Source organism: Oculina patagonica, chromosome 8 (assembly GCF_052425735.1).
Source record: "Oculina patagonica isolate OP01 chromosome 8, crgOcupat, whole genome shotgun sequence".
Taxonomy (NCBI): domain Eukaryota; kingdom Metazoa; phylum Cnidaria; class Anthozoa; order Scleractinia; family Oculinidae; genus Oculina; species Oculina patagonica.
Window position 1 is genome coordinate 29,784,599 of NC_135765.1, and position 19,962 is coordinate 29,804,560.

Below are 19,962 nucleotides of genomic sequence, written 5' to 3' on the forward strand. Positions count from 1 at the left end.
TCAAGTTTACACCAATACTGTACATTGCCAATGTTTTGCTGACGTCTTGAGAAGTGCCTTACTGACGTCACCAGGCAAATCTAAAATATATTCAAAACATGTTGTGCAAACATTCTACTCTTTGTGACAGGCGACTTTGACACCCAACTGTGCGGAAATGAAAATCGACACACTTCTTGCTAAATATATAAAAAAAGTTTTAAAGTGGAGTCCGCCTCAAAAAAATGTACCGCCAAATCACACTGCTATTTGTAGAAACCAGCAAAGCGTCTAGTTTCAAAGTTTCCCACAAAAACATTGCGTGACATGAATGACGTTACCCCTTTTATTTACAAGAATAGCTTCAACTTGTCAAAGAAACTACAGTTTCACAATGGTGATTATTAGTACTTTACCCCTTAAGCTTTTTTTCTCTGTCCTCCCGCCGAAGCAAAGAAGAGAACCAGATTGCAGATTAGCCCAAAAGTCGACCCAATGTGCCTACAAAGATTTACTGTCAAAACTGAAATGAAACTGATTGGCCCAGGCTATCTCCGTCGTTTTTGGCCGGCAGGAGACTATCGTCTAGGACGACCAAAGGGTAAATTATAAATCGGCCACGCCCGATTAAAAAGTCCCGTATGAGGGCCGTACGCCTCGCTCTAGCAGGGCCGGAAAAAGCCGTACGGCCCCACTACAAAAGCGTACGGCCCCGCTGCTGCTGCGAGATGCCGAAATAGCATGGAACCAGTTGAATCCACAGCTTTGAATTCAGATCAACGATAGTTAAGATTTTTCTAAAAGCAAAGAATGTCCAACATGTTTATTAAAATTTTACTATCTAGAAAGCGTTGTAGTTTGCAGGCGCAAAAATTTAAACAAAACGTGTTTAAACTTGGCAAATGATGAAGAAATACTCCTGACAACAACAATAACATCGAAATACTGAAAACCCCAACATAATCGGACAAAGACGTATCCTGGTTTGTAGTCATGATAAACATTGAAGAATAAAAAAAGCAAATGCGAAGTAAACTCAAATTTCTCTTTCTGCTGCGTAATTTTAACTCACAACAAACAAAATACGAGTGTACATGTTTACGACTAACCTGATCAATGACACAGTTTCCCGCTTGTTTTCACGAAGCATTTTAAGCACAATTGGGACATCAACTGTAATGCAGAGCTCAACATCGTCGAGGAACTAACGAATTCAGGGACTTAGAAGCAACAGTAGACGTTCATGAATCCTACGATCCGTGGTAAACAAAACAACTTGAAGCCGAAGGGAAGCAAAGCTCGAAGCAAAATCCTGAACTGCCAGTACAATCCCTTTCCAAGTCTTTATCCAAGTCTTTATCATAGCTTATCATCTGTAATGTTGTTTTAACGTCCAAAATCCTTCTTGGTGAAAAATAAATTAATTATCTCGTTTAAACCAATTGCGAATTTCGGCTCAAAAGAAACGTCGCTAAGTTGTTCAATCAGGATAAATTCAGTCTTCGCTGTGACGAGCACGACTAGCCGAAACGTCGTGCAAATTCTTTGTTGTAGTCCTTCATAAACGTTTCTTTTGACATTTCTACTAACTGCAGTCATTTACGAGGAATTTAGTCGGATTTAAATCTTCTTGGAATGGAGCTGAAACTCGGAGATTTGGTTGACAATTTTAACAAAAGTTCAAAAACTTTGTACGCACATCGCAGTGCAAATGCACTTTACTGGCTTCCCAAACAAATTGTGAGCTACCATTGGCTTTTCAAAATGCGCGCGAAACGGGCCGCCTCGTCTGTATCCACGAAAGAAAAACCAAAAAAAAATTCAGTGGTCATATGATAAAATGCTTATTGAGCTTCCTGACCTCGAGCCAAATATTTTCCCGTCCGGCCCTCCCACTCAGTCAATAAGTACATATTAAGGCCCGTTTACACAGGCAATTTTTAATGCGATTTTTGTCGCTCGCAGTGAAAATTACGAGCGGCTTTGTCGCCGCGATATCGCCGAGAATTTTTCAAACATGCTCAAACCTCCGCGATATTGCGGCGACAAAATCGCCGCTAGTTTACACTTTCGAATTTCGTGCGATTTTCATCGCGAGCTCAAGCGCGACAAAAGTTGCATTGGAAGCGCGACAAAAATCGCATCAAACATCGCCCGTGTAAACTGGTCTACTTAAGATAATTATTTTCCACTGAACGCTTGTGACATGTCTGTACTACACTACTGCAAATAGTTTATTTATTTATACTTGACGTAATTTTACAAGTTCCAGCATCAACCAACGTTCGTCGGTGGACCACTGACGGGAAGGGGGTCATTTCTCCCTCACACGGAGTCGTTTATAACATTCTTAAAATTTAAAACAAATCTGTAATTTACAGAGACAGCGCAGCTTTTACGTAGGGACAGGCTGGATTATGTACATCTGGCGTGAATTTGCCACCTCTAATTCATTGGTGCTCCATTGCAGTCCTATACACTTCACATCTAGCACTGCGTGTCTGTGACGCAGTCTGGCTGCAAGCTTGTTCTCAATGGGGGACTTACAAGATTGTTTGACACCACATCCCTTGGTGCTTTGTCCTATTAAAAATAAAGTGAAACAAGTCAATGACTTTGAAGATAGCTTTCAATCACAGAACAGCATTCAGACATTTTTACGGTTTATCTTTTGGCTATCGTTTTCTCAGTATCACTGACTATTTCATTCCTATAGTAACTTGCATTCAGTCTGTCACGTGCATATATATACTGCTTGGCTTAGTAATGTCAAAGCGACGAGTATGGTGATAGATATATAAAGTTGGCAAATGTTAAGCTTAGTCATACCATGGTTACACCCACTTTCAGTGTTACGTGCATAGCGGCCATCTTTCTTCTTCCATCTTTCGACGTGCTGGATAAACAAGACGGATCGAAATCCACCAATCACAGTCCACTAGCATGACCTTCTGAACTTGTGGGCTCATTTGCATGAAACCAACACCGGTATGTATCAGTTTTGAATGGCTCATTTCAAACAGCAAGGAAAGCAGACAGACGAATACCTTATTATAGGAAATTTTAATTTCCTACGCTTCATGAAATTAGTGCGAGTACTCTAAAAATTTGCCTTAATATAAAGCGCGTTCTTTTTAATGAGCCTTGATTTCAGCGTTAATTTCCAAGAACTTAATTTTATTCCAAATACTGGATCTGTTGGATACTGTCCGAACACGTATATACCTTATTATAGGAATATAATGAGGCATTTTAACAACGCGAACAAAATTTATGCGTAATAAAATTAACGCGAATTTATGAAAAGTTCTGGTCAAATGCTTATAGTAAAAAAGTTAACATACATAAAATTAACGCGAAATTCGCGTTAATAACATGTATCGTTAATTTCCTATAATAAGGTAAACTGGGAACAAAAAAATCATCTCTTTTCTGTACACTATTTTCGGTCTTATACAAAGTCCCTTATGCCATCTGCTATATTTTCCGTTAAGGCCATCCCAATAAAATGTTTCGTTTCCCATCGCCCGACCTACCCATTTTTTTCGAAAAGTAAAAAAAAAAAATTCCAGGTTCACTGTTCAAAGAAGCAAGTACTTCAATTTACAAGCACGCGATCTTGTTTTATTAACGACAGTTGGTATGATGTGAAAATTGTCTTTGTCTTTAATAAACATCGATACTACGTTATTTTAAGACTGTTAAGGAATAACGAACGAAAAGACCACGTTTCGAGTTGACTTTGTAATCAGGCTTCCTTACGTAGCAGCCCGGCCTTTTCTGGAACCCAGAACCCTTCAATTGTTCATTCTTTTTTCTTTTTTTTTTTTTTTTTTGCCCGACCGACCGACCCACCATCACGAGGGACGGGGCGATGGGAAACGAAACATTTTATTGGGATGGCCTAACTGTTGCTTTCAGAAAAGCAGCACAACGGCCAAAATATCTTGAAACATGATCGCATTAATTTTCTTCATTTTAAAAATTCGCCACGTCCCTCGCGTTAATTTCCTTTATTCAAAAGAAATTTCAGATGTTAATTTTTATTTTACAGATTTTAGATCTCTGAGCAAGATTTAGCGAGTACTGGATTTAATTTAGCGATTTTCCGAAAGTTATAAAAAATTGGGTGATATCGTGTAGACCAGTTTTTAATTAAAATATAGCTAAGGTGGAAATAAATGTTCAGTAAAAGAACAAACTCACTTGAAATTAAACGAACATGCATATTTGCACCACAAGAAAGAACAAAGTTACTGGCATCCATTTATTTTTTTTTTTTTTAAGTATTTTTCAAGTCGACTATGTTTAATTTTGTTTTCCTTTGGGGTGTAAATTTGACCTAGACAAGTTTTAGCGAGTGCTAAATTTAGCGATTTTCGCCCAACTCGCTAAAATCGCTAAAATTAGTAACCGCTAAAAATAGTAACCATAAGGTATGTTTAGTTTTGTTTGCCTTTGGGGCGGGGGCGGGGGCGGGGAGGGGGGGGGGTGGTACTTAGAATTAACGCGTATTTAAATTGGCCGAGACAAAGTTTAGCGATTTTCGCCTAACTTGCTAAAGCTAGTAGCCGCTAATTATAGTAACCCTGTGCCAGGGATTATCGAGACAGGCCAGAACAATGTAGTGAAAAGAGGTCTAGAAAAGAACGAGAAAACTATTATGATTTCAATTTGTCTTTTGCATTCGATCGACAACTGAGAAAACTAACCATTGTTGTCGAACTGAATCTAGTAGAATGTTCGATAGAATGTGTTACTTTCCTGTTTCCCTTCGAGGTTTAAATTTTGCAATTTTCTAACGCGAATTGGATAGTTCCCTTTGACCACAGGTCAATAACCATATCTGCGGCTTCACATTTTACCACGTTAATGAAATTCTTGGATGAATAGATCTAGATATTCTTCAAAATGAACCATTGTCACGTGTCATGAGAACACAAGAGTTGCGTTATTTTGGACAAGTTAGCGTGACATTTGTCTAATCTGCTGTAATTTCATCCGTTGCATTCCGAGTACGTTTGATCTCGTGATCCTTCAGAAAAACATCTCTCCAGACAACACCTTTTATTTCTGTGAGCAGCTTTTCAATAGACGGCGGAAACTGTAAAGATTCACGAATAACTTTAAATGAACAAATCCAACGAGATACATTCACTTTACACCAAGATGACGGGTAAGGACATTCACTGAGAAACTTTTACTTTGCGTGACAAGACATTTTCTATTACAACCTACTGCATGAGTACTTTTATCTCCAACGCATCGCTAAATGAAGTTTATTTTCGTCTCATTCGATGTTGTACAGAGATTCTTTGCTTCTTCACGGCACAATTTTGTGCCAATGATGTCCAGGAGTTGATTGCGAACGAGAGGCGTTAATTTGGTTCAGTGGGAACTTTCAAGGTAAGCTAGATGCTTAGTTCTATAATAGCGAGCCTGCTGCATCAAGGTTTTCCTAAATTAAACTTTTAATGTAAATACTTGTCTAATTCGATGCTATACAGGAATTCATCGCCCCTTCAAAGCCAAATTTTTATATTGTTGATGTCTTGGAGTTGATAGCGAGCGAGAGACGTTAATTTGGTTGGAAAGGGACTTCAAACCAAATTCAAGATAAGCTAGATGCTTTTTCTATAACGGCCTACTGCATAAATATTTTTATCTCCAAAGGTTAATGGAGCTAATGTTCGTCTCATTCGATGTTATCGCCTCTTTTCAGCCACAGTTTTTTGTTGTTGATGTCCAGGAGTTGAATCCGAACAAAGGTTATTTTGGATCGGAAGGGGCTTTTTACGTTTAAGGTAAGCATTTGTGACCAGTTGTCGTCCGAGCAACTGTGCAGAGAAACATGCGAGCATGAAAGCGGAAATGGAAAGTGAAATCGAAACTTATTTTATTGCCAATGAGAGTGACATTTTAATATGTTGTGATTAAATTACTAGTGTTTCGTAATCATTGCAAATGAAAACAGATAGTGGGTTGCTCTCCAATGTGAATTTAACACGCTCCAGACTACAAAACAGTCCGGGACGAAGTCTCTGGTCAGTGTGCGGGTATTGGAGAGAGATGTCCTCGCGAGGCGAGCGAGCTTCACTCGCGCACATCGGTTTCTCGCGTCTTCGGCTACGGGTTTTTGCCTTTTCTGAGCGAAATGGGAGAAATTTGAGCAGGCTTAATACGTCCAGCATATTGCAACATCATCAAATTCTAGGTTTACACAGTTTTTACGTGGTCCAAACATTTGCTTCAACAAATGCTGGATAAAGAGCAATTTGTGACATTTGTGTTATGCATAAAATGTAAATGGCCGTTTCATTTAGTTGCGTGACAAATCATCAAAATTTTCATTCATGTTAACTGTTTAGCAGCATGCAAAGTTAACAATTTTAAACATTCCATTTTGCTCTGTGAGATTATTTTGTTTCTACTGGGTTCTTTCATATTTCATGCTTGAAAAATTTGCGTTTGTTCCTTTCAGGAACTGACCGAGGAATATATAACCTTCTTCGGATTATCCGGCAGGGTTATTTTAAAAGGAGATTTTATACCGGATTTTATGTAAGGTGAGAACTATTATTTTACCTTTTAAAAAGTAACCAAAAAATCTAAAAAGAATATTGCAATTTTGCCAGAAGCATTTTGACACAGAGTAATTTATTTTAGTGAGTGGGTAGATTGGGCAATTGCACAATAAAACCTACTGCATGAAAGTTTTTATCTCCAACCCTAAATAAAGCTAATTTTCCTCTCATTCGATGTTATACAGGAATTCATCGCTTGTTCACTGCCACAGTTTTTTGTTGATGATGTCTTGGAGTTGATAGCGAACGAAGGTCATTTTGGATCGGTGGGAACGTTTAATGTTCAAGGTAAGCATGCATGATGCTCTTTCAGGAACTCAATCGAATTTAATTTTGTTCGGCCATCGAACGAAATCGAACTCACAAATCATAAATGCGAATCGAACCAAATCCAACGTTAGATGTTCAATGAGGTTCGATTTAGTTAGGTCACCGAACGAACAATACATTCTGAATCGAGCAAAATCGAACGTTCGGTTTTCCATCACCTGATTACAAATACGTCTATCATATCGATCCAGGCATTGAAAGTTGCGTTACCAAATACTTCCATATTTGGGACATTTAGAACCGGGATTCATAACCTGCGATCAGGCGTTCTTTTTTCTTTTTACGAAAGCGAGAGGGAAAAAAGAACGCCTGATACATTTATTTAACCGGCCGCCAGCCGCCCCCTAATTTAAATAAACTAATGTGTCGTCGAACTGTCAAACCACTCTTTGTAGTTGGCGGCAAATTCGAGACTCGGATTTCCACAAGGCGTGAAAAACGTCTGGAGAAAAATTGTATATATGTACAGCCTGTATTTAGACTTCGCCGTGTTGAGATAAAAATGCGTTTAGTAGCAAGGTGAGATGGCGCTTGCGAACATATATTTATCAGTTGTACTGGATGCCGTCCCTTTATTTCAGTATTTTTTAGTATTTTAGTATTTTAGGTATTTTAATTGTGTCCCCAATTAGTCCATAAGGGCTAAACACACAGACACGGTAATAAAGTTTTTATCTTATCTTATCTTATCACACACAAAAAAAGGAATTCACCGACAAGAGCTGTTTTACGGCAGATAGGATCGGTCGCTTTTGTTAACATTCCAACATCTCTGGCATATTGTTTTCGAAGAACAACAAAAACATCTTCACGGAAGCAAAATTATTACGCATTGTCGCTTACTCTATTTGTTCTGCCTTCAGAGAGTTACACTTGAAATCTGTTAGGGCTTCAGCTAACGTAGAAAAGAACTCCTCGCAGTAAACGTGACTCGTCTTTGCCATAACCAGCTTCTGAGTGAGTTCTCGTTGAAATACGACAACCAATCAGTCCACACCACTCCATTGAGTATTGTTTCTCGACCAATCAGACAAAAAACCAGCATCTGTTTTTTTTTACTTGACTTTCGATAAGCAAATGTATCATGCCCTCCTTCCCCCGCAGTAGTAGTAGGGAGGGAGGGTATGATTTCAGGTTACGCGATTCAAAGCATCTCAACATCTCATCTTGATTTTGTCGTTTCCAACGGTACAATTACACTCCTTCTGTAGTTACACCTCCTGGATAGTAGCATGTATTCCTTTGGATTCTAGAGGCACGTTGGATTTGCATGGCTAGCTTGTCAGTTCCCCAAAATTGTCTCGACTTTCACGGGAACATTAATTCCGCCGCCAGTTCTCCATCTTTCCTTTGTCATTGAATGGATTTTCTGTCGTACAAATTTCATGAGTGGCTCACTATATATAAGAATTCTCAATAATTATATATTGTTTCTTGTAGATCAGATAAAAGAAAAATATTATATGATTTCGCGTCCAGTCACTAACAATACGCGCTCATCAGGCTTAAAATTTTTTATCTTGAATTTTAGCTAAAAGTTCGATTTACGAACTCAAACGAACGAAGACTTCTGTGAGTTCTGTGTTCGATTTCGTTCGATGACCGACCAACATCGAATTTAATCGTTGGATTTTATTCGATTGAGTTCGATTGACTTCACTGGTGAAAAATTCGTTCGATTTTGTTTCTATGGAATACCCCGGGTATTATGAAACGTAAAGCACGACATAAATTCATGCGAAGAAGGGAAATATGGTATCACTGAGTATCGTATTTAAAGCGAGGAAATCGACTTATTCAGCTTTCGAAATTACAGTAGAACTCCGGTAACTTGAACTCGGATAACTCGAAAACCCTTCTAACTCGAACTAAATTTCGTTTCCCTTGATCAAAACTTGGGTCAACTTTACCCCAATAACTCGAATTCTGGTTCTTGCAGCTTGCCACGAATGCCAATTGAAATATCACATTAGCAGTTAGCTCTTCTTGTCGTGTAAGTATTTTATTCTACTTGTGAAATAAAAACAATAAATTGAATGCAAAGTATTTTATGCGAATCAGTAGAAATCTATATCAAAAGTTAATGAATACTAATTAGCTGAGTAGGAATTTGTATCAAAAGTTAATTACATTGTTAATTTGATTTGTATTGGGGTTTACAGTTGTGTGCATGTGATCTGAATACTGTGCTGGGATTGGTTTGCCTGTACCTGATATAGTTTATTTCCGCCAAACGCCTTTTACTTTGAGAAATTTAGGAAAATCGATTTTCGTAGTCAGAGTCACAAATCTGCCAAATTTCAAACTTGAAATTAGCTATTATAAACACAACTCACGCCAAAGGCCTATAAAATCGGGATTTGATTGCCCTACAGTATGTATTTCAGATTTTGTTGACTATCTACCTCACTCAGCCAATAGCACAGAAACAAGCTTCGTACGACATACTTCAATAACTTCATTGAGAAGATTACACAGCCTAAAAAAGCCTTCCTTGTCTCATTAACACTGTGTGCGAAGCATACGAAGAATTTCATCAAGGAAACCCTCCCGTCCCGTAACTAACAGGTTTTAAGAGAAATGCTCAGTCTTATCTTTCAAGAAAACTCGTTCCAATTCAATGGAAAAGATTATCTTTAAACCCATCAAACAGCCATTGCACGAAAATTGCTGTAGCTTTTGCTAACATCTTTATGGCCAAAATAGAAAACGAAACATTCATTACAGTAGCCGCAAAAACCTATCCTTTGGAAACGATGCGTTGACGACGTCTTTGCAATGTGGGACACAAGAAGAGACAAAATAGGAGAATATTTCTAAAGGCAAACAGCTTTCACTCTACGATATAATTCACGGCTGAAATCTCGGAAACAAGGGACGAAGGGAGCAGATTCAAAAGGAGTCTATGCCGACGAACACATTACAAACCTACAGAAACGTTTTAATACACGAATTGCTATTCGTGTCATCTGCCAGGCGTCATGAAAGGCTTTATCAAGTAAAAAGCGCGGAGACTTCTTAGAACAGATTCCTCAGAATGAACATTAATTTTCAGAGGAAAACATTTAGTTCTTCATGTTAAACCCCAGCTATCGTCCCCGCTTCAGTTGATCGTGTGTTGGCTGTTAAATCACCGCTTCAACGGTCCCGATCTACTGACAATTTGTTAAATCCACCGCCCACCGGGGCCAACGCCCCGTTAAAAGTGCGTTAAAACCCGGCTTTGGACGCGTTAAATCCCCGCTAAGTTCCGGGGGTCGGGGGGCCGGGGTTTCAATTGACTGATGCATGACAAGAACTGTTTTTCGTCTCCCTTCAGAGCTCGAGTTAGCGGGGTTCTTTTGAATTTATCATCAAAGGATTGACATTTTTGTAGAAGAATCGTGATTATTAAGGAGCAACTGTCCAGAGAAAACGGCAAAACCTAATACAAAACCTGTTAAAGGATCCTAGTCAGCCACGCCTTTATTATTGTTTTCATTCAGGCAACTGCGGGGAGTCTCGCTTCAGATTACATGTGACGCGCGTGCAAATTCAACAGAACGCGACGAAATTTGACAACGCGCGAAAGTTTTCACTCGAATCAACTTTAAAATATCTGCCAGAATGTATGGAATGAACATCGAAGATTGTGACAGCTTTATAGATATCGAAGAATTTTGTACTCCGGGGCCATCTTGAAGCACAGATATTTATGGTTTGTCCGTTGTCAGATGCGCAGGGCAAAATGAGAGCGGAGAAGCGTTCGCTTCAACATTTTCCTCTGCGGCGGACTCCGAGCGCTAAGGAGTGGAATAATTTTCTCTAAGCTTACTATTCAAAATCTTTCCTTATGTTATAGAGTATTCGTGTTCCTTTTTCCTTTGTAAGATTGTTCCTGCAAGATTATGTGGAGTCGAAAGAGAACGGCTAAATCTACTGGTTGTCCTTCTCGAAATTCCGCGCTTGAGTGCTCTAGTATATGCAAATGTGGAACTAAAAATCGGCTTGCAAGAATAAAACAAGTGTTGTATTTCTGCAAACTGGCTATAACTAAGCCCTTTGATGCTAAGACTATCTTACTTTTGATCCCAGAGGTCGAACGTTGAATGTCGTGAAAGAATTCTCTTTGTTTGTTCGGTGGTTTCGACCGACCGCGCTTTGGAACGCGAAATGCCATCGGGCATCCTACCTACAAACGAATATTTCAACGGCAAATTAAAAGAGACCAATAAAATAAACGCTCAAAATGAAGCCCAGATATTTACTGACTTTCATGGTAGTTTAAGATGTGAATGTACTGCGTACGCAAAGATGCGCTTGGATTGTCGGCCACAATTGAAAACACTCGAAATTAGATGGCATTTAAAATGGCGGATAAGGCTCTTGATACGCGCAAAGCATCATGATTGACTATGATCCTTTAAACGGTATAAAGTAAAGTCTTTGTTACAAAAATGTTTGATATAACGTGCAAATTTCGTAGCAAATAAAAAAATGTATCTCTAGATTCTTCTGGTCACCAGACAATGGCTTCTGCTGCTCCACCATCAGTTGCATCCACCAAGGAGACGACCAACTACGCTCGGTTGTGCCGTCTTCTGGTGGATGTCGGATCCCAGGCCTTTAGAGACACCTTTGATGGTATACACCCTCCAGCAGGACTGCATCTTGTTTTGACACGTCATCCAGAACATGCGACACTACAGACCCTTAGGGCAAGAAGAATCCTCAACCCTACCCAATGGGGAAAGTTGTTTCCTACTATTCCTTCAACTGTTTCATCAGCGAACTTCGATATAACGCTCCTTATGGTGCTGCTGAGGAACATCTGTGGTTTGCACGCTCCTGCCACTGGCTGGGACAGTCTTCCGCCTGCTTCCGACATCAGTATCGAAGCCAATATAGCCAGGGTGAAGTACTACCGTAATACTGTATACGGCCATGCAAGCCAGGCTTCTGTTGATGATGCTACGTTTAACACCTACTGGCAGGATATCAGTAACGCGCTTGTAGCACTGGGAGGAGCGAGTTATGGAGCCGCTATCAATAACCTTAAGAATGAGTGCATGGATCCCGACACAGAGGAACACTACAGAGAGCTGCTAAAGCAATGGAAGAAACGTTCAAGGTAAGCAGTTGTGACCAGTTGTCGTCCAAGCAACTGTGCAAGGAAACGAGCGAGCATGAAAGCGGAAATGGAAAGTGAAATCGAAACTTACTCTTCGTAATTGCCAATGAGAGTGACATTTCAATATGTTGTGATTAAACTGCTAGTGTTTCGTAATCATTGTAAAGGAATACAGATAGTGGGTTGCCCTCCAATGTGAATTTAACATGCTCTAGACTACAAAACAGTCCGGGACGAAGTCTCTGGTCAGTATGCGGGTATTGGAGAGAGATGTCCTCGCGAGGCGAGCGAGCTTCACTCGCGCACATCGGTTTCTCGCGTCTTTGGCTACGGTTTTTTGCCTTTTCTGAGCGAAATGGGAGAAATTTTTGCAGGCTAAATACGTCCAGCATATTGCAACCTCATCAAATCCTAGGTTTACACAGTTTTTACGTGGTCCAAACATTTGCTTCAACAAATGCTGGATATAGAGCAATTTGTGACATTTGTGTTATGCATAAAATGTAAATGGACCGTTTCATTAAGTTGCGTGACAAATCATCAAAATTTTCATATTCCTTTTTGCTCTGTGAGATTATTTTGTTTCCCCTGGGTTCTTTCATATTTCATGCTTGAAAAATTTGCGTTTGTTCGTTTCAGGAACTGACCGAGGAATATATCACCGTCTTCGGATTATCCGGCAGGGTTTTTTAAAAGACAATTTCATACCGGATTTTATGTAAGGTGAGAACTATTATCTTACCTTTAAAAAGTAACCAAAAAATCTAAAAAGAATATTGCAATTTTGCCAGAAGCATTTTGACACAGAGTAATTGTGAGTGCATGCATGGGCAGATTGGGCAATTACACAATAAAACCTTCTGCATGAAAGATTTATCTCCAACCTTAAATGAAGCTAATTTTTCTCTCATTCGATGTTATACAGGAATTCATCGCTTGTTCACAGCCACAGTTTTTTGTTGATGATGTCTTGGAGTTGATTTCGAACGAAGGTAATTTTGGATCGGTGGGAACGTTTAATGTTCAAGGTAAGCATGCATGATGCTTTTTCAGGAACTCAATCGAATTTAATCGAGCGATTAAATTCGATTTTGTTCGGCCATCGAACGACATCGAACTCACAAATCATAAATGCGAATCGAACCAAATCCAACGTTAGATGTTCAATGAGGTTCGATTTAGTTAGGTCACCGAACGAACAATACATTCTGAATCGAGCAAAATCGAACGTTCGGTTTTCCATCACCTGATTACAAATACGTCTATCATATCGATCCAGGCATTGAAAGTTGCGTTACCAAATACTTCCATATTTGGGACATTTAGAACCGGGATTCATAACCTGCGATCAGGCGTTCTTTTTTTCTTTTTACGAAAGCGAGAGGGAAAAAAGAACGCCTGATACATTTATTTAACCGGCCGCCAGCCGCCCCCTAATTTAAATAAACTAATGTGTCGTCGAACTGTCAAACCACTCTTTGTAGTTGGCGGCAAATTCGAGACTCGGATTTCCACAAGGCGTGAAAAACGTCTGGAGAAAAATTGTATATATGTACAGCCTGTATTTAGACTTCGCCGTGTTGAGATAAAAATGCGTTTAGTAGCAAGGTGAGATGGCGCTTGCGAACATATATTTATCAGTTGTACTGGATGCCGTCCCTTTATTTCAGTATTTTTTAGTATTTTAGTATTTTAGGTATTTTAATTGTGTCCCCAATTAGTCCATTAGGGCTAAACACACAGACACGGTAATAAAGTTTTTATCTTATCTTATCTTATCACACACAAAAAAAGGAATTCACCGACAAGAGCTGTTTTACGGCAGATAGGATCGGTCGCTTTTGTTAACATTCCAACATCTCTGGCATATTGTTTTCGAAGAACAACAAAAACATCTTCACGGAAGCAAAATTATTACGCATTGTCGCTTACTCTATTTGTTCTGCCTTCAGAGAGTTACACTTGAAATCTGTTAGGGCTTCAGCTAACGTAGAAAAGAACTCCTCGCAGTAAACGTGACTCGTCTTTGCCATAACCAGCTTCTGAGTGAGTTCTCGTTGAAATACGACAACCAATCAGTCCACACCACTCCATTGAGTATTGTTTCTCGACCAATCAGACAAAAAACCAGCATCTGTTTTTTTTTACTTGACTTTCGATAAGCAAATGTATCATGCCCTCCTTCCCCCGCAGTAGTAGTAGGGAGGGAGGGTATGATTTCAGGTTACGCGATTCAAAGCATCTCAACATCTCATCTTGATTTTGTCGTTTCCAACGGTACAATTACACTCCTTCTGTAGTTACACCTCCTGGATAGTAGCATGTATTCCTTTGGATTCTAGAGGCACGTTGGATTTGCATGGCTAGCTTGTCAGTTCCCCAAAATTGTCTCGACTTTCACGGGAACATTAATTCCGCCGCCAGTTCTCCATCTTTCCTTTGTCATTGAATGGATTTTCTGTCGTACAAATTTCATGAGTGGCTCACTATATATAAGAATTCTCAATAATTATATATTGTTTCTTGTAGATCAGATAAAAGAAAAATATTATATGATTTCGCGTCCAGTCACTAACAATACGCGCTCATCAGGCTTAAAATTTTTTATCTTGAATTTTAGCTAAAAGTTCGATTTACGAACTCAAACGAACGAAGACTTCTGTGAGTTCTGTGTTCGATTTCGTTCGATGACCGACCAACATCGAATTTAATCGTTGGATTTTATTCGATTGAGTTCGATTGACTTCACTGGTGAAAAATTCGTTCGATTTTGTTTCTATGGAATACCCCGGGTATTATGAAACGTAAAGCACGACATAAATTCATGCGAAGAAGGGAAATATGGTATCACTGAGTATCGTATTTAAAGCGAGGAAATCGACTTATTCAGCTTTCGAAATTACAGTAGAACTCCGGTAACTTGAACTCGGATAACTCGAAAACCCTTCTAACTCGAACTAAATTTCGTTTCCCTTGATCAAAACTTGGGTCAACTTTACCCCAATAACTCGAATTCTGGTTCTTGCAGCTTGCCACGAATGCCAATTGAAATATCACATTAGCAGTTAGCTCTTCTTGTCGTGTAAGTATTTTATTCTACTTGTGAAATAAAAACAATAAATTGAATGCAAAGTATTTTATGCGAATCAGTAGAAATCTATATCAAAAGTTAATGAATACTAATTAGCTGAGTAGGAATTTGTATCAAAAGTTAATTACATTGTTAATTTGATTTGTATTGGGGTTTACAGTTGTGTGCATGTGATCTGAATACTGTGCTGGGATTGGTTTGCCTGTACCTGATATAGTTTATTTCCGCCAAACGCCTTTTACTTTGAGAAATTTAGGAAAATCGATTTTCGTAGTCAGAGTCACAAATCTGCCAAATTTCAAACTTGAAATTAGCTATTATAAACACAACTCACGCCAAAGGCCTATAAAATCGGGATTTGATTGCCCTACAGTATGTATTTCAGATTTTGTTGACTATCTACCTCACTCAGCCAATAGCACAGAAACAAGCTTCGTACGACATACTTCAATAACTTCATTGAGAAGATTACACAGCCTAAAAAAGCCTTCCTTGTCTCATTAACACTGTGTGCGAAGCATACGAAGAATTTCATCAAGGAAACCCTCCCGTCCCGTAACTAACAGGTTTTAAGAGAAATGCTCAGTCTTATCTTTCAAGAAAACTCGTTCCAATTCAATGGAAAAGATTATCTTTAAACCCATCAAACAGCCATTGCACGAAAATTGCTGTAGCTTTTGCTAACATCTTTATGGCCAAAATAGAAAACGAAACATTCATTACAGTAGCCGCAAAAACCTATCCTTTGGAAACGATGCGTTGACGACGTCTTTGCAATGTGGGACACAAGAAGAGACAAAATAGGAGAATATTTCTAAAGGCAAACAGCTTTCACTCTACGATATAATTCACGGCTGAAATCTCGGAAACAAGGGACGAAGGGAGCAGATTCAAAAGGAGTCTATGCCGACGAACACATTACAAACCTACAGAAACGTTTTAATACACGAATTGCTATTCGTGTCATCTGCCAGGCGTCATGAAAGGCTTTATCAAGTAAAAAGCGCGGAGACTTCTTAGAACAGATTCCTCAGAATGAACATTAATTTTCAGAGGAAAACATTTAGTTCTTCATGTTAAACCCCAGCTATCGTCCCCGCTTCAGTTGATCGTGTGTTGGCTGTTAAATCACCGCTTCAACGGTCCCGATCTACTGACAATTTGTTAAATCCACCGCCCACCGGGGCCAACGCCCCGTTAAAAGTGCGTTAAAACCCGGCTTTGGACGCGTTAAATCCCCGCTAAGTTCCGGGGGTCGGGGGGCCGGGGTTTCAATTGACTGATGCATGACAAGAACTGTTTTTCGTCTCCCTTCAGAGCTCGAGTTAGCGGGGTTCTTTTGAATTTATCATCAAAGGATTGACATTTTTGTAGAAGAATCGTGATTATTAAGGAGCAACTGTCCAGAGAAAACGGCAAAACCTAATACAAAACCTGTTAAAGGATCCTAGTCAGCCACGCCTTTATTATTGTTTTCATTCAGGCAACTGCGGGGAGTCTCGCTTCAGATTACATGTGACGCGCGTGCAAATTCAACAGAACGCGACGAAATTTGACAACGCGCGAAAGTTTTCACTCGAATCAACTTTAAAATATCTGCCAGAATGTATGGAATGAACATCGAAGATTGTGACAGCTTTATAGATATCGAAGAATTTTGTACTCCGGGGCCATCTTGAAGCACAGATATTTATGGTTTGTCCGTTGTCAGATGCGCAGGGCAAAATGAGAGCGGAGAAGCGTTCGCTTCAACATTTTCCTCTGCGGCGGACTCCGAGCGCTAAGGAGTGGAATAATTTTCTCTAAGCTTACTATTCAAAATCTTTCCTTATGTTATAGAGTATTCGTGTTCCTTTTTCCTTTGTAAGATTGTTCCTGCAAGATTATGTGGAGTCGAAAGAGAACGGCTAAATCTACTGGTTGTCCTTCTCGAAATTCCGCGCTTGAGTGCTCTAGTATATGCAAATGTGGAACTAAAAATCGGCTTGCAAGAATAAAACAAGTGTTGTATTTCTGCAAACTGGCTATAACTAAGCCCTTTGATGCTAAGACTATCTTACTTTTGATCCCAGAGGTCGAACGTTGAATGTCGTGAAAGAATTCTCTTTGTTTGTTCGGTGGTTTCGACCGACCGCGCTTTGGAACGCGAAATGCCATCGGGCATCCTACCTACAAACGAATATTTCAACGGCAAATTAAAAGAGACCAATAAAATAAACGCTCAAAATGAAGCCCAGATATTTACTGACTTTCATGGTAGTTTAAGATGTGAATGTACTGCGTACGCAAAGATGCGCTTGGATTGTCGGCCACAATTGAAAACACTCGAAATTAGATGGCATTTAAAATGGCGGATAAGGCTCTTGATACGCGCAAAGCATCATGATTGACTATGATCCTTTAAACGGTATAAAGTAAAGTCTTTGTTACAAAAATGTTTGATATAACGTGCAAATTTCGTAGCAAATAAAAAAATGTATCTCTAGATTCTTCTGGTCACCAGACAATGGCTTCTGCTGCTCCACCATCAGTTGCATCCACCAAGGAGACGACCAACTACGCTCGGTTGTGCCGTCTTCTGGTGGATGTCGGATCCCAGGCCTTTAGAGACACCTTTGATGGTATACACCCTCCAGCAGGACTGCATCTTGTTTTGACACTTCATCCAGAACATGCGACACTACAGACCCTTAGGGCAAGAAGAATCCTCAACCCTACCCAATGGGGAAAGTTGTTTCCTACTATTCCTTCAACTGTTTCATCAGCGAACTTCGATATAACGCTCCTTATGGTGCTGCTGAGGAACATCTGTGGTTTGCACGCTCCTGCCACTGGCTGGGACAGTCTTCCGCCTGCTTCCGACATCAGTATCGAAGCCAATATAGCCAGGGTGAAGTACTACCGTAATACTGTATACGGCCATGCAAGCCAGGCTTCTGTTGATGATGCTACGTTTAACACCTACTGGCAGGATATCAGTAACGCGCTTGTAGCACTGGGAGGAGCGAGTTATGGAGCCGCTATCAATAACCTTAAGAATGAGTGCATGGATCCCGACACAGAGGAACACTACAGAGAGCTGCTAAAGCAATGGAAGAAAGATGAAGAAAACATCAAGGACAAACTTAATGAGATAGAAGGTATATTAGAATTAAGCCTAACAGGAGAAAAAAAACCGTTGAAAACGGAAAAATGATCTAGGCTGGTCAAAAATAGGTCCGTTCTCGGTTTATGCGTAGGTTTTCAGTGTTATCCTCAAATAAGAAGCCGGAAAGTTGAACTGATTAACTACACTCGCGCAAAGAGAGCGTGTTACCTTATTAACATTGCCTTCGTTTTTTGTTTTTTTTTTCAAAGAGTTGCTTAAGCAGTTGAAGGAAGAAAAAGGTGATATCAAGGATAAACTTGGAGAGATGGAAGGTAAGTTTGGAAATCTGCTGAAGCAACCACTCAATCCTTTTCATGCCATTGGGTACACAACGCCATACTGAACTGATAGCCTGCAAGCATTCAAATGCTCATGTTCTTTAGAGGTAAAATGGAGGCGTTGTGAACCAAAAAGCTTAGCCGGACTCGGCCGATGTTCAAGCAAGTTTATACCTCTATTTATACCTCTGTGACAGACTTCAACCTTTCTGTTCTCCAGGGATTGAGTAGAATGATATATATGATCACAAGGCAATAATATCGAAAAAAAAAAACAGCGAGGGAAGTGTAAACCACTTATAATAAAGCACATACTAAAAATCTATCCAATGAAAAATGACTTCTCTCACGTACGAAAGTGATTTGTCAATATTGAGGAGTGTTGACGGGGCAGTATCACGAGACTCGCTCTGAACAGTCAAAGTCAAAAGAAATATTAATATTAATGGCACCTTAAAATAATGGTTAAGCTCTGTTAAAAATTACTATAACCCCGGCCTGACCAATCGATGAAAATAGATGATCGAAAATCAATCAATCAATCGATATCAATCGATGATGGTTAGTTCATCGATAGTCACAAATAACATTTCCTTAATTGCATCGATTGTTATCGTTTGCTATCGATTTTAATCGATTGTCATCGATTTTTATCGATATCTTGCGGCGTACTTGGGCATCTCCAGGACAATTCGCCAGGATATCCGGAAATAGATTTTCGCAATCCTAAAACGACTGATCGTGAGCTGTGCGCACAATGTCTGAAGGAGCGGATAAAGCCGGGGATAAAGCAACGGACGTTACACTTGTTATTAAGTGCTTGGTCAAAGGCTGCCATGCCTGCGACGTCAACTCACTTCACCGTTGAAGTTGGTGAGGAGTTTTTGGCTAAGAGAAAACGGGGAGAGAGTGGAAACACGTTTAGTTACTATTAATATTATATTATTATATTTCTTTGGCTTGTTTAGCTTACGTCATATTGTACCTGCACATAACATAACTTTTGCTGTTGTATTTCTAAAGTAACCTATACGCTAGTGTAAACCTTTCCCCTTTTCTTAAAAACGTTGTTTTTGCTGCATAACAGACATAACAGTATATCACGAAAATGAATAAATGAGGTATGAATCGATTTTAAGAGCCACTGAGTTGATGTAATAACACCAATATTGAATAAAACCAAATAAAAAACGATCGATGAAAATCGATGACAGTCGATAAAAATAGATGAAAGTCACAACATTTTCCGTCATCAGTTGGTCATCGATTTCCAATATCAATCGATTAATTGGCATCGGTTATTATCGATTGGCATCGATTATCGTCGATTATCGGTTTCATCGATTGGTCAGGCCGGGCTATAACAGTCCACTAAAGAAACAAAAGAGGTATAAGCATGAGTTATACAGAAGTACAGACATAAGATTTCAATCAAAAATTAA

General features: G+C 39.5%; 3 protein-coding genes across 4 annotated transcripts in view; 2 read left to right on the forward strand and 1 right to left on the reverse strand.

Annotated features, from left to right (window-relative positions):
* Positions 1-19,962, forward strand: part of LOC144664006 (uncharacterized) — a 358,501-nt gene that overhangs the window by 141,179 nt on the left and 197,360 nt on the right. The window contains exon 9 of the mRNA XM_078525100.1: positions 18,452-18,514. Coding sequence (XP_078381226.1) covers positions 18,452-18,514 — 63 coding nt within the window. The remainder of the gene's footprint in view (positions 1-18,451; positions 18,515-19,962) is intronic.
* Positions 2,050-19,962, reverse strand: part of LOC144664014 (uncharacterized) — a 253,535-nt gene continuing 235,622 nt past the window's right edge. Inside the window, exon 11 of one of the 2 annotated variants that reach the window (XM_078525120.1) lies at positions 2,050-2,562. In XM_078525120.1, coding sequence (XP_078381246.1) covers positions 2,467-2,562 — 96 coding nt within the window. In that variant the 3' untranslated portion in view covers positions 2,050-2,466. The remainder of the gene's footprint in view (positions 2,563-19,962) is intronic. The other variant, XM_078525119.1, reaches the window with a different exon arrangement.
* On the forward strand, positions 5,022-12,007 carry LOC144663295 (E3 ubiquitin-protein ligase DZIP3-like). Its single transcript, XM_078524195.1, has 3 exons — positions 5,022-5,155; positions 5,288-5,385; positions 11,382-12,007. The coding sequence occupies exon 3, from the start codon at positions 11,402-11,404 to the stop codon at positions 12,005-12,007; it is 606 nt and encodes a 201-aa protein (XP_078380321.1). The 5' UTR covers positions 5,022-5,155; positions 5,288-5,385; positions 11,382-11,401.

Bases quoted from the DNA above. Each gene is read 5' to 3' on its own strand.
- LOC144663295 (XM_078524195.1), top strand. From the start codon at position 11,402: ATGGCTTCTGCTGCTCCACCATCAGTTGCATCCACCAAGGAGACGACC.